Raw genomic sequence first — 14,879 nt, 5'->3', positions numbered from 1 at the left:
TGGTAATACTCAACTCCTCGGGAAGAAGATGTGTGTACAACAGTGTCACCACACCTTGAATTTTTTTTGTGTGTGTTTTTACAGATTGATACTGTCCTCTTTCCTGCTCGTTCAGTTATTGGTTTTGTATCTACGGAAGCAGTGTTTACTGAAGTACAATGAATCAGATCGGCGTTCGCGAATAAAAGACGGTGCGTAACAATTCAATCAACAGAAGAAGCTAAACCCACACAGTTTCTTCCATCTTAGTTAAGTTGTTTAAGAAGCAAACGTGAGATTCTGACAGTGATCCGTACCTCGAAAGCTGCATCCAGTAGTTGCTAGAGAGTAACTGCTGAACACAATGTGTCACATGAAAGCGACGAAATATTACGTAGAGAGATAATCTGGCCGGTATTTGAGAACTTAACTGAACATAAATGGCACGACCAGTTCAGACGCTTTGAAAAGTCAGTAACAGCTGAACGCAGCTTTACCAATTTCGGTATCGCTATCAGACAGCAGTATGGAAATCGTGACTATTGGCACCCGACCGATGGCGCTAACAGTGCGAGTCTGCAACCGCCGCAGCAATAGTCGCTATTGCAAAGACTTTATATGGCATAAACCAGATCTAAACCGACAAACTTTCAGAGGTGGTGGTGTGAACCAAAACAGGACATAGATGTCTAGTAAACATGGGCTCGAAAGAGCACACTTAAAGAGCTAAGAGCATCGTTGTTTCAGAGGGCGTACTATGGACCAAAACAAGAAATAATTGCCTAGTAAACACGGGAGCACTTGTTCACGTTCACTGCTGCGAATGATATCTCTTCTACAGAAAAAGTGTCCACAGCTCTTGAAGTGTGCACTTTACATCCATGTTTTCTTGACTTATTTCCTTGTTTTAGTCCACACTACCGTCTCTGAAAGTTTGTCTGTGGCGTTCCGGTTCGGCCAGTATGCAGGCCCTGTATATAGGCATGTCTCTGATCTGTTTTGGAGACCTCTGGCTGCGACCTGCTCAGCAAAGCTCCGGTTTTGCATTGTACAGTCTTTTAAGCGAAATCATCTCTAGGTGTTACACTCTCCAAAGCTGATACACTGTATATGTTGTCATAGTTAACACAAGCACAGGAATCGTAGCCAAAATCTGGCTACCCACTGCTACCTCAATACCAATAGTGAAATCAAAGTTACAACCACGAAAAAGAGCAGGGCCTTTAAATCTTTATTTATGTAATATTTAGTGCTGCTAATAAACCAAACCTTCAATCTCGTTAGCTCCTAAGAAGCCATGAGGATTAGGTCACTTCAAGTCTAGTAGTATGTGTCACTTTATACATGAAGTATGATCTCGTATTCCTGCGTCAAATGATGTTCAGCAGTCGGAAATTAAACATTCCATAAAACAATGTATAGCTGTAGTCGATACGCTATAAAGCGTATCCCTGACAGCTCGCAGCGCTTGACCCAGCTTTTAGTTACGTGGCGCAGGTGAAACAGTAGGCATTGCCGTAGCCACGTTTACGAGATCGCGTTACGTCATTGGTTGAGGTAGGCCCGCGAAGCTGCCGCGCCCAGCCCACTTGCAACTGTCAGGGGTCTACTTACGCCAATCAACTAATGAATTACTGTTTCCACTGTTACGTTGTAGAGTCCACTGGAACTTTCTGACAAGAAATTCTTTTTTTGCTCTCAGTGTGGTATGAACACTTCGTCAAGAGGAAAGACTTTCTGGTATGACATCGGTGGTTCGACACCAATAGAGTGACAATGTGTAAACATCTAACATCTCATCCCCCTCGGTTACATCAGGAGCCATTTTTCCTGGAATGTTCCTGGAGAACACGGCTGAAGATGCCCGATCCCTGTCTGTCAATTATACTCAATGTCCTCGACTAGCCGTTTGTGAGACATCATAGTCTCTTGACCACCTTCATCGTTAGAAAGGCCTCATATTGATCTTGTCATAATTCCTTGTGATTTTCCTTCATCCGCAGCAGTCGTTGGAATTTGCTAGTCCGTAATATCTGATGAAATGTTTTAATTGCACTTACTTCCCCTTTCTTGGTCGACACTCCCTGTATTTTGTTTTTACTAGTTTTAGACCATAAATATGGTATTCACTAGAGTATCAAGCAAGTACCACTTTTCTTCATTATGGATTGTACTACATACAACATCTGATTTTATACCCATTTGCTGTCTAAATCCAATATATTGACCAGATTCAACAAAATATGGTTAGGTGTGTCTGTCAATGAACAATATATATTACCATATAGGGTGGTCAGAAGCAGTCTGAAAAGCTTGTAAGGGTGTTACAGGGTACATAGTGCAGAGGAAAATAGTTAAGAAAAAAATTCAATACGTTGCGCCCTTTCCAAGTTAATTAGGGTTGAAGTTCAGGCAGTCACGCGCAAAAGTTCAAGCGGTCCGCAGATACAATTAATGTCAGTTGTTCTCATAGAGTAGGTGATAACACACGAGACTGCTCAGCCTTTGGCTAGGGATTTATCTTTACTACGTCGCGTGTCCAAATTTTGTATGGCTCTCTTGCTCGGTTCTAGGAAACTAAGCTAAGCACGCGTTTGTTGACACTATCTCTGGCAGGCTGCTTGAATTTGCGCACACAACGCTAGTTTACTCGGAAACGGAGACACGTATCGAAGTTTTTTCTTAACAATTATTACTCCGCGCGATCTACTCAGCAGCGCTCGTAAGCTTTTAAAACTGTTTCTGATCACCCTATATGAAGGCGAGACGTTGTTTAAGGTTGTTATCAAAAATCTCGTAAAGTTACTTACCGATTTACTTCAAATTTCCACACGATACTCTAGTAAGCTTTCCGACCGACACCTGATACATATTTTAATACATAAATACATCTATCTATCGGTTTACTTAGAATTTTTACACAACGCTCCAATAAACATAGACAGACACCAGCTATACATTTTTAATATGTTTATAAAAGTAAAAGTGTTTATTAGAGCACACTGCGAAAATTTGAAATACGTCGGTCAACAACTTCACGAGATTTTTGTTAATAAACTTAAAGTCTTGCCATCATACAGGCTGATCAGATACGGTCTGAAAAAGAGGAGTTGTCAGAAAAAATATCGAAAATTTCTACACCGATTTATTTTAAATTTTTACACCATTCTCTAATAAACGATTCGACGAACGTATGTAACATATTTTAATGTAAATCATACATACAAATAAAGAGGAAATACTACTAGAAAAATCTCGTACAAATCGTTATCAATTTACTTCAAATTTTCACACCATACGTTGATAACCATCCGGACGGTACCAGCTGTTTATTTTTAATATATTTAACATGTAAACATGTATGATATATATATATATATATATATATATATATATATATATATATATATACATATATATATATATAATAGGGAAGCTTTGTTAGCAAAAATTGGAAAAGTTCTAGACCGATTTACTTCAAAATTCTACACGATATATTGATGAACATGCAGACGGGTTTAGGCCATATGTTTCTTTAAGTAACAATGTGTAGGTTTTAATTAAAAGTGACTGCGAGAAAGAAAACACTGTTGTGCTGTGAAATGCTCGGTTTCGTGTTCTTTCTCGCGGGTTAGTTTTAACAACAGTAACAGGACTTTTCAACCAAATTGTTTCTGCTTATATATCCTACCCTGTGCACCAATGATCCCAACCGATTTATCCATTCATTTTAAGAGTTCAAATTCCAATCAAGGTTTCGTTTGCAATAATAATAAACAAGGTCCAGCGTCAGAGTGGGGGGGGGGGGAGATGGAGAGAAAGGAGGAGAGGGGAAATGGGCGTAGATAGAGAGCCTGTATAGGGAGAGAGTGGCCAACCGGACGATACGGCGGCCATTTTTCTGCCAAACTGCGGGCGGGACTTTTGAATGGCCAGTAGTGGAGTACACACTCACCGAACCAAAAGCACAAGACAATATGGCGAAATCATTCGTTAAATGCCTTTGTTTATAAGAATAATGTGTTACAATAATTTTCACACAGCCAATTTACAGGTCTGTTTTCAAATTTAACTATGTATATTGCAAGTTGTTTTATATGCAGTGAAAAGCAAAAACGACTTACTTCGCATAGAGTACTTGGTTGGTTTGCACAAGGCTCCTGTTTGATTTATGTCAGCCCACTGCTTTCGTCTTTCTTCATTGCGTGGAAATGCTAACATGCGAAATCCACCTTCGCCTCTCTTGGAACAACCAAATGCAGCACAACCTGGCATCGTTTACGAACGTCTGCGGAACGAATTACAGATGTCAAAAACAGTACTGTACAACTACTGACGTGTTTACTTCAAACATGTAGGCCTACCGACTTCATCACAAAACGCTTCGTTATTTCAACTCGTATTTAAGATCGCAAACGCTAATTACGTACTAAAAACGATATACAACTAAATCGAACATGCATACACAACGCATAACAAGTCTCTCAATAATTCAAATACCTTTTAATCGTTTCCAAAAGTCCTCTGAACTTCAATTCAACTCAAAAGCACGGCGAACATAGGAAGAGCGAGAGACGTTTGGCGTCATTTTTCTGCCAAAGCTAATCAAACAATCACGGGCAATTTCACCTATGGCCACTCTCTCTGTATACAGGCTCTCTAGGCGTAGAGAGGTGAAGGAGGAGATGGACGGAGAGTGATGAATGAGGAGATGGAGTGAGAAAGGGGAAGGAGATGACGGACAGAGAAAGGTGGTAGAAGGAGATCAGGTTGTAGGGCTATATCCATTCTCCATACATATTTATAAATTGCGAAGCATTGTCGGGTTTGCTAGTTCTGCATAATTACGCAGCATATGGGGTATGTACCGTAAGAAAGATGTATCATCCCTTTGCAGAAGCTTACTCCAGCTCTGGAGTCAAGGGAAACAACCCCTATTACGTCATCAGTATCAGTGAATGAACTCAAAATCCATATCAGTGAATGAACGCTCGAAGAATAACCGTGGTTGCTTTGTGGTATTACAAGAAATGTTCATATGTAAAACGACCAGTGAGGAGGGCGGCCGGCCTACCTTGCCGTCGGCGGCGTCGTGGGCGGCGAGGGTGCCCCTGCGCGAGCCGGGCGCGCCCAGGTGGACGCGCAGCGTCACGGCGGAGCGCGTGGTGCGCTGGCCGGCCTGCAGGAAGGCCTCGTGGCGAGAGGCGGCGCGGTACACCAGCGCGTACAGCGCCAGGATGACGAGCGCGGGCAGGTAGAAGGAGCCGGCCGCCGAGAAGATGACGTAGCCCAGCTGCTTGTTGACGTGGCACTCGCCGCTGCCGCCGGCGGAGGCGTCGCCCTCGCGCCAGCCCAGCGGCTGCGCCACGCTGATGGCCAGCGCCAGCAGCCACGTGGCGGCGATCAGCGCGCGCACGCGCCGCCGCGTCAGGATGCGGCCGTACGACAGCGGCCGCGACACGCCCACGTACCGGTCCACCTGCGGGGCACGGCGCACGGTACACACCTCTCTTTTCTTTTCTTTTTTTTTTTGGGTCATTAGTCTATTGACTGGTTTGATGCGGCCCGCCACGAATTCCTTTCCTGTGCTAACCTCTTCATCTCAGAGTAGCACTTGCAACCTACGTCCTCAATTATTTGCTTGACGTATTCCAATCTCTGTCTTCCTCTACAGTTTTTGCCCTCTACAGCTCCCTCTAGTACCATGCAAGTCATTCCCTCATGTCTTAGCAGATGTCCTATCATCCTGTCCCTTCTCCTTATTAGTATTTTCCACATATTCCTTTCCTCTCCGATTCTGCGTAGAACCTCCTCATTCCTTACCTTATCAGTCCACCTAATTTTCAACATTCGTCTATAGCACCACATCTCAAATGCTTCGATTCTCTTCTGTTCCGGTTTTGCCACAGTCCATGTTTCACTACCATACAATGCTGTACTCCAGACGTACATCCTCAGAAATTTCTTTCTCAAATTAAGGCCGGTATTTGATATTAGTAGACTTCTCTTGGCCAGAAATGCCCTTTTTGCCATAGCGAGTCTGCTTTTGATGTCCTCCTTGCTCCGTCCGTCATTGGCTATTTTACTGCCTAGGTAGCGGAATTCCTTAACTTCATTGACTTCGTCACCATCAATCCTGATGTTAAGTTTCTCGCTGTTCTCATTTCTACTACTTCTCATTACCTTCGTCTTTCTCCGATTTACTCTCAAACCATACTGTGTTCTCATTAGACTGTTCATTCCGTTCAGCAGATCATTGAATTCTTCTTCACTTTCACTCAGGATAGCAATGTCATCAGCGAATCGTATCATTGATATCCTTTCACCTTGTATTTTAATTCCACTCCTGAACCTTTCTTTTATTTCCATCATTGCTTCCTCGATGTACAGATTGAAGAGTAGGGGCGAAAGGCTACAGCCTTGTCTTACACCCTTCTTAATACGAGCACTTCGTTCTTGATGGTCCACTCTTATTATTCCCTCTTGGTTGTTGTACTTATTTTATATGACCCGTCTCTCCCTATAGCTTACCCCTACTTTTTTCAGAATCTCGAACAGCTTGCACCATTTTATATTGTCGAACGCTTTTTCCAGGTCGACAAATCCTATGAAAGTGTCTTGATTTTTCTTTAGCCTTGCTTCCATTATTAGCCGTAATGTCAGAATTGCCTCTCTCGTCCCTTTACTTTTCCTAAAGCCAAATTGATCGTCACCTAGCGCATTCTCAATTTTCTTTTCCATTCTTCTGTATATTATTCTTGTAAGCAGCTTCGATGCATGAGCTGTTAAGCTGATTGTGCGATAGTTCTCGCACTTGTCAGCTCTTGCCGTCTTCGGAATTGTGTGAATGATGCTTTTCCGAAAGTCAGATGGTATATCGCCAGACTCATATATTCACACTAACGTGAATAGTCGTTTTGTCGCCACTTCCCCCAATGATTTTAGAAATTCTGATGGAATGTTATCTATCCCTTCTGCCTTATTTGACCGTAAGTCCTCCTCTCGTATGACGTACCATTTCCTGACCGCTACTGTGTGCTCGTCCAGTTCGTTGCTGTGGATGTCAGGAGCAATTTCGTTAGAAGGGGCAGGTGGATTTTATCGACATGGAGATAATCGACCCAATCTTTCCCTAATTTTCTTAACTGGGCTATCTGTACGTCCATCTTTTTAGAGATGGTTGCGGAACTCAGCTGTTCGATACAGTATGTCAAATTAAACACCTTCCAGCAGTCTAGATATTTCAAAAAAGGTATCGCTATAGCAAGTATCTACTAATACCAGTATTGCTGGCCCCTGTTTAGATCATGGCCGAGGTAGAATCTCCCTACAGGTCGGTCAGGGGCCTGAAGATGGCGTAGTATAACGCTGAAATTGATAGCCAAATAAAATAAGTTTGGAAACTAGACAGCTGAAAAGTGTTTAATTTGACGAGCTGCAATTGGGTTACGGTATCAGCTTACTAAGCTGTCTTAAGGGAGAGAGAAGGTCCCCGACCCATGCGCAGCTCGTGTTCGTGCCGTTTATTGTTTGTCATCTTCTCGTACGGTACCGCCGCATCGTTTTCTTATTCCATTTAATGGCGTCACTAACTTCCTGCCTTACTTGCCTGTGAGCGGCAGCAGCAGCGCGTATCGATAAGTGCACTGTCGTACCATGTCTGGAGCGACCGATAGTATTTCCGGGTCGTCGTGTGTCTGGAGTTCAGTCGGGACGCAGCAGCAGTAAAGTCGGGGAAAGAGCTCCTGTGAGGCACGGACACAGTGCTCACCGACTGCTGGCGACACACTTCAACTGTCCGACGGAAGGAAACTGGAGCCGGAACGACCGTTGGTTGGTCGTTCGATCAGTCGCCTCATCGGCTGACGTGTATTTGTCCGTTTCCGGGCCTAGGCAGTCGGTCCGTTGGGGTAGAGTAGCGAGGAAGTCTCCGTGGTGCGTCGTCAGGCCAGATCTGCTGGCGGTGTGCACGGGCGGTTGGAGTTGTGAGGCGCTGCTTGCGAACGTTACGAAGTTCGTCGCCCACCGATCCTGGACACTAAAGTTGAGTGCTCACTTAACCTACTATCAAGCCTCAACTGCTATCACATCTCTTCGTTTGATCCGTGTTGTCGCTATCTGGGAGATTCTCGCGAGCAATAACGTGTGTGCGTTGAAGCTGGCTAGAATTGCAGCCATCTTTCTGTGTGGCGTTTAACTTAATTTAATTCATTCCTTCATTAATGAAGTGTACCAGCGGTATCTTCTGCCTTGTGGCCATTGTTTTCGTTCCGGAGGCCAGCCCTGGTCGTTGACGTAGTTTTCGGCAGTGTATTTTTCTCGTCGTGCTGCTGCTGTCCAGCACGGCGTGTAGTTCGACAGCTGAGGCGTTGTTGGTAGTTTTAGGCGCTTAATCTGACTTGGCTCTATAGAGCACCAATATCCAGAACGTTGTGCTATTGACATTTGTCGTTTTGCTGGTCGGGTGGAGCAGAACCTTGTTGGTTGGTTCGTCGGCTGGCTTTCGGTTGGGTTGCCTTCCGATTAAGAGGTTGTCGGTCTGGCTGCCTGTCTCACTTAAACGTGCGTTAGTGTTACCTTCCCAGGCCGGTCCTGGGAACCTTCTGAGCGTCGCTCCTTGTGTTTTACACAGTGATTTCCTTTCTCTGTGTGGCCTTCAGGCGAGTTTTAGCTTATCAAAATTGCAAGGCTTTTCTTCTTAGGCCTTAAGCCGTGAAAGAAATTGTTTCTTGTTCGGCATATGGCCATCAGCCGAGTTTCAGCCTTTCAAAATTAAAACTGAAAATTCCTTGCGCCTAGGCCTTAAGCCGTAAATTGGTTTCAAGTTGGTATGTGGCCTTCAGCCGAGTTTTCAGCCTTTTCAAATCAAAAGTTGGATAATTTTGTCTAGACCTTAAGCCATAAGAAATATTTTCTAGTTTTATGTGGCCTTCAGCCGAGTTTTCCAGCTTAAATTAAAAACTGAAGATTTCTTAGTCTGGGCTTTAAGCCGTGAGATTATTTGGGTTTCGTATGTGGCCTTCAGCCGAGAGTTATGTGAAGCATTTTATGATAAAGCCTTTAGCCTATTTTAGTGGATATTTAGAAGCTCTTCTCTTTAGGCCTTAAGCCGTAAAATTGTTTTCTGCATGGTGTGTGGCCTTCAGCAGAGTTTTAATCTCTCTTAAATTAAAACTTCAAAATCCTTGTCTTGCTCTTATGTCATAAGATTGTTATTCTTTAGTATGAGGCATCCAGCCGAGTTTTACACGAAATATTTTAAGATAAGGCCTTCAGCATTTTCAAATTGAAAGCTTTCTACCTATGCCTTAAGCTGTTAAATTATTTTGTTGATATGCGACCTTCAGCCGAGTTTTCAGCCTATTTAGATTAAACTTTGAAAATCTTTGTCTCGGCCTTAAGCCGTAGCACTGTTCTTGAATAATGTGAGGCCTTCAGCCGAGTTCTATAGGAAAAATTGAAGCTAAGGCTTTCAGCCTATTTATATTGAAGATAAAAAATTTTTTTCTAAAGAAGTGAAACCTCCAGAAGAACTCCTGTACTTCAATTCCTTGCTTAGGCCTTGCATTTTCGATCTGGCCTTCAGCCGATCTAACTTAAATCAAAGGAGGTCTTTCGTTAAAACCTTTAGAGTTTTGATTCTTGCTTGTGTGACTGTGTATTTTAAGAAATAAAGATTACATGTTGAGTGCAACTGACAGTAACTTATTTTGGCCCCTTTCCACAAACATAACCGCATCTGCTGTGTCCTGCTAGCCCGGGGATTTCAGTCCCCTCATTCATGGGTTGACTGGTCTGCTGTCCCATTGACTTGTATATGGGCGATGAGCTCACGATAGTTTTCACAGTTCGGGTGTTTCGTTTCCACCATCCAGCTCCTACCTCTTACAGTTCCAATACATACGCGGACTGGTCCGCCAACCGACTCTTCAAGCAGGTCAGCTCAGCCCCGACCTGGTCGCCTGTGTATTTGTGATGGGCTCATGGCCAGGTCCGTGGTCCAGGTCTGTCGGCTCCACTGGTGAGCCTTTATGTATTGTGATGACTGTTACAAGCCAGTCAACACCTCGTCAGTACAGCCAGATAGAATTTGCCAAGTATTCGATGGTGTCCACATAACGCCAGACAAGTTGCGACTGTGGTTGTAGAGTGAATCAGTGGAACAGACAGGGTGTGACTGGATGCTTTTACACTGACTGCTACCTACCAAATTACACTCTGTCAGTACAGCCAGCTAACGTGCATGAAGTGGTCGCCAGCATCCACACACAATCAGACAGTTCGTGGCTATGGCTAGCGAGTGGGTCGCTCGACCTGTGAGCCTGTGAATTGGTGCCGTAAGTGTCCCACGATGGCTGGCTTTTTTTCTAAAGAAATTCCAGTAAAGAGGGCCAAAAATGCCAGTGGAATTCTATTCCTAAGGGTGATTAGCTGAAAGAGCCAAATAATTTCTTGGAATTATCTGGATGCGATATAGAGGAGTCGGCCTGCAGTCGGCGCGGGATTGAATTAACAACTCGTTATCCATGTAGGGCAGAGTCGGTGTTTTGTTGTATTCAACTGAAGTCAGGAGCCGTGGAATTCTGTTAAGTCCTCCTCCGACTTTCTAGGCGATTGTTGTCTTCCTGTGAACGAAGAGGTATCTTGCTTCAGAGCGAGCAGCCGTTAATTATCTGGAGGTAAGGTTCTCTGAACAAAGCCAACACGGAAAGTTTTAATTAACGCTAATGAATTCTATTTTTTCTGTGAAAATTTGAATAACGTGTTTTTGATAGTGTTCTAACCTTTTGAATTTGAACTGTATTCCTACTAAGGTTTTGCCAACATTATCGGCGAGCCGTTTAGAGCCAAAAGAACGTGGTATATGAGATGTTAGCGATGCACAACCTGATGAAAAGTATCTATGCACCTATTAGAAGACATTAATATGAGCTGTGCACTCTTCGCTTTGTGAGGGCTCAGAATCTGATGGAGATACTTTCAGCAATGTGTCTCAATGTCTGAAGAAGTGAACCAGAGGAAAGTGATGTAGGACCCTAGGGTCAGGAGTGTAGTCGACGGTCCAACTCAACCCAAAGACGTTGAGCTGGCTTCAGATCAGGAGTCTGGGCAGGCATGTCCATTTGAGGAATGTTATTGTCCACAAAACGTTGCCTTACAAATGCTGCTTTAGGCGCACAGTCATTTTTACAGAAGCAGTCATCACATTTGAGCTGTTCCTCTACTGTGCACAGTACACAGTGCTTTAGAATCTATTCATATCCTTGCGCTCATAGCGTTTTCTTAAGTGCGGTAAGAGAACCACACTCTAACTACGAAACACACCCCCATATCGTTACACAATTTCCCCCATACTTCACTGTTGTCACTACACATTATGGCACGTATCGTTCTCCAGGCAGACACCAAGTTTCTCGTTTTCAGTTACCCACTGTCCAGAGACGTCAGTCTTTACAACAACTGTTGCGTCGCTTAGCACTGACGTAAGAAATGTGTGGCTTATGAGTAGCTGCTCGACGATTGCACCCCGCCGTTTTTAGCTCCAGACACAGTCATGTGCTGTCTGGGCTGTTGGTAGAAATTTGGAACTTACGAGTTATTACTTCCACTGATTTCATGCGACTTTTAACAACCACCCGCCGCGTTGCCTGACGGTCCCTGTCCTTAAGAACATGAAGTCGACCTGGTGTTAATTTAGCCCCAGTTGTTCCTTCCTGTTTCGCATCACATCACGTTACCAGCAGCCGATTTAGCCGTCTGTAAAAGGTCTGAAATGGAAATGTTTCTTAGGTGTCATCCAGTAATAAGCCCACGTTCGATATCACTATCATGTCTGCGCAACCCGGTCTAATTTTACTGCTTCTCCGCTAAGAGCACAACAGCCCCTGCAGATCTTTTTATATTGGCAGCTCCACCACTTGTGGCCTTTAATGGTCAATCAGTTCGAGCAGTACAAAGTGATGTACCGATACTTTTGATGAGATAGTGTGTTCCACTCCACTGGTAAAATCCTACAATCTTTCTGAAAGTTGATTGGTTGTTATGGAGCATTAATTATTGATTATGGCTTCAAATGGCTCTGAGCACTATGGGACTTAACTGCTGTGGTCATCAGTCCCCTAGAACTTAGAACTACTTAAACCTAACTAACCTAAGGACATCACACACATCCATGCCCGAGGCAGGATTCGAACCTGCGGCCGTAGCGGTCGCGCGGTTCCGAACTGTAGCGCCTAGAACCGCTCGGCCACATCGGCCGGCTATTGATTATGGAATAGTGGGAAATTTGCTACTGTCCGGGAGCCAAAGAGAGGCGGTTGACCCATCCTTAGACTGATTAGATAGTGCGCTATTGCAGAAAATTTGTCCGTATCCGCCAATATAAGATTAAATATGCCTATCAGTAGTTCGCGTAATTCTTTTCGCCCGCCACACACCGCCGAGAGAGCGTGGATTCTGGCCGACATCGCGACCTTGACTCGGGGAGACGTGAGAGAGGCTTCTAGGACGGACGAAATGAACGTTCTACTGTTAATGTTAAAAACTACATAATTTTTTAAGCAAATATCGAAAGAAAATGAGATATTTGGCAAAATTTTGGGGCCGTTCTTATCAACGTGTAGTAGATAGCGTTTCGATATGTGGAGAAACACCTTCTGCAGAAACCACGGGCAACGAGCAGACGAAAATTTTTCTTGCGTTTCATTTTTGGTCAATAGCTTATTCGATCATCAACGTCAAATGGTTCTCGTTTATAGGAATGACCTTCGGAAGCCTCCTGTAGTTGGAACAGATAATCGGTACAATTTAAGGAAGGGGCACACCCTAAATTCCCATACAAAGAAAAGTATGCCACACAACCTCAAACTCATTCGCCAGTTACCGCTGCTTGGACAAAACCAGAGGAAGTACAGAGGTTCCATCGTTACCATCAGTTTTCTGTTGATTCCAAGTGAAAACTTTCAGCATGTTCTAATCAATGTGATTAGTTCAGATAATGCGGCTCTGACGAAACTTTTCATATGAAATCATTTTATGTATGAATTAATTCGTTTAATGTTCTTCCGTCTTGTCGTTTATGTTGGTCATAAAAGTAACTTTAATCGATGCATATAATAATTTATGTAAAAGACAGTGCGTAACTTCAGTTTCATTCAAAATTATCTATGCATCATTTGAGATTCTATACAGATCAAAATATCGCTCTGTATGTTACAAACAATGTTACTATATTCAACGCTATGTTTCGGAGCTCTTACGGTAGCAACATTTGTAAATAAAGTTACTGGCTTCAAGTCAACCTGTTATGCAATCAACTGGTTTTTATATAAAACCAAGAATGTTCCAGGCTCTTTGTGGCATCCTCAGTGGTTTCTTTTATTGTGTTCTTAATTTTTTCTGTACTTCTATATAGGACCGTCTTGGTTGTCCGGATGGTGTTTTGGACCAACAGAGTATCTTTCAGCGCTAATAAAACGATTATCAAGTTAATATTGTCGCAGAAGAAGCTGAGTAGCACCGTCACTGTGGTGTAGCGGTTACGTTCCTAGACTGATGCATGGAGGGTCATTACTCAAAACGTATCTAAATTGTAAAATATTAATCTCTATATTCGGTTCGACGACATTCTATAAGTATCCACAAATGTCAAGAATCATTGTACTGGAATGTACTGTAACAGTGTATATACCGTATGTGTTCTGGCCGGAGGCAGGTCGCTCCGCGCTCTTGTATGTGCAAGCGCTGAATCAACCTTCGTTAAGTGAAGTTAGTGTTCGTCATTCATCTAAATACGTCTTCTTCTAAGTGACATTATTCTGATGGAGGCGCTGGGTATTGGAACTTGTGATAGCGCACATTATCGACGACACAGTGGCTCCCATCAGGCCACGACAGAGCCGCAATTTACGTGGTGAGAAACTCGAGTTTGAGCCATATTCAACAGATCGCAATCTATCGGAGACAGAAGAAGAAGAGGACATTATGATGACAGCAAATGTGTGCCACCACAAGCGACATCCTTCCGGGTTCTCTGGTGACGATGGTCAAGATACAAACAAGAGGCTGAATGTATATGAGCGTATAGCCAAATTTAACAAATGAGTCCATTTCGTCTAGTCAAAGTAGTTTGAGAGTTGATGTATCTTTATCGAAGTTTTAATTAATTAATATCAACTAAAAAAAAGGTATTTCAAGTGGTAAAACATCTTGTAATCGATGCAGCAAAACCAGGAAAAACGTGAGGGAATGTTTTTCAAAATTACATTCAAAATATCTTACTAGTTGCAGAAATTAATTCATTGCTTTAGTTAGACCCTTCGCATTTCTGTGACGACTACAGGGAATTGACAATCAGCTGTTCCGTTGTCAGTAAAATATACATTATTCAAAAATTATCATAAGAACAGTGGTACAGGAATTGTTATTAAATATTTAATGTTAACAAATTTAAGTCCTGATTGACGGAAGTTGTCTATAATATAACGTCATACACTGCCTTGATTTTGTTTCCTCTGCTAGTCGCTTTTGTAACAGGTCAGTCTGCAACAGTTTCTCTCATGATATGAACTTATCCAAAAAATTAATGATCTGAGAATTTTTGGTGTAGCTTAAGTGCTTAAAATTCGCGTTTGTGCACTTCGGGAACCAAATACGGAAACTACAACCACACTAAGAAAGGTTATAACGTAAATACTAATAAAAATTTTGAAACTAAAAGAGGCAGATAATTTCAGAAAGCTTTATGCAATGGCCGCAAGTACCTGTTACCTTACGTCAGGACCAACTACTATTAAGTAAAATTTAAAAGGAGTTTTCATCAAAACCAGTCGATTAGATGTAGGTCCAGAGATTGTACTGGATCCTAGACTGACAAGAAATGCAGATAATTGAATAGAATA

General features: G+C 43.0%; 1 protein-coding gene across 1 annotated transcript in view; it reads right to left on the bottom strand.

Moving 5' to 3' along the window:
• Positions 1–4,930: 4,930 nt before the first annotated feature.
• The window catches only part of LOC126172668 (alpha-1D adrenergic receptor-like), a 72,564-nt gene continuing 62,615 nt past the window's right edge, over positions 4,931–14,879 (bottom strand). Inside the window, exon 6 of the mRNA XM_049920903.1 lies at positions 4,931–5,458. Coding sequence (XP_049776860.1) covers positions 4,931–5,458 — 528 coding nt within the window. The remainder of the gene's footprint in view (positions 5,459–14,879) is intronic.

The sequence above is a fragment of the Schistocerca cancellata genome, chromosome 1, assembly GCF_023864275.1.
Source record: "Schistocerca cancellata isolate TAMUIC-IGC-003103 chromosome 1, iqSchCanc2.1, whole genome shotgun sequence".
Classification (NCBI taxonomy): domain Eukaryota; kingdom Metazoa; phylum Arthropoda; class Insecta; order Orthoptera; family Acrididae; genus Schistocerca; species Schistocerca cancellata.
Note: the sequence above shows the minus strand (reverse complement) of the source record. Positions and strands in the feature narration are given on the sequence as shown.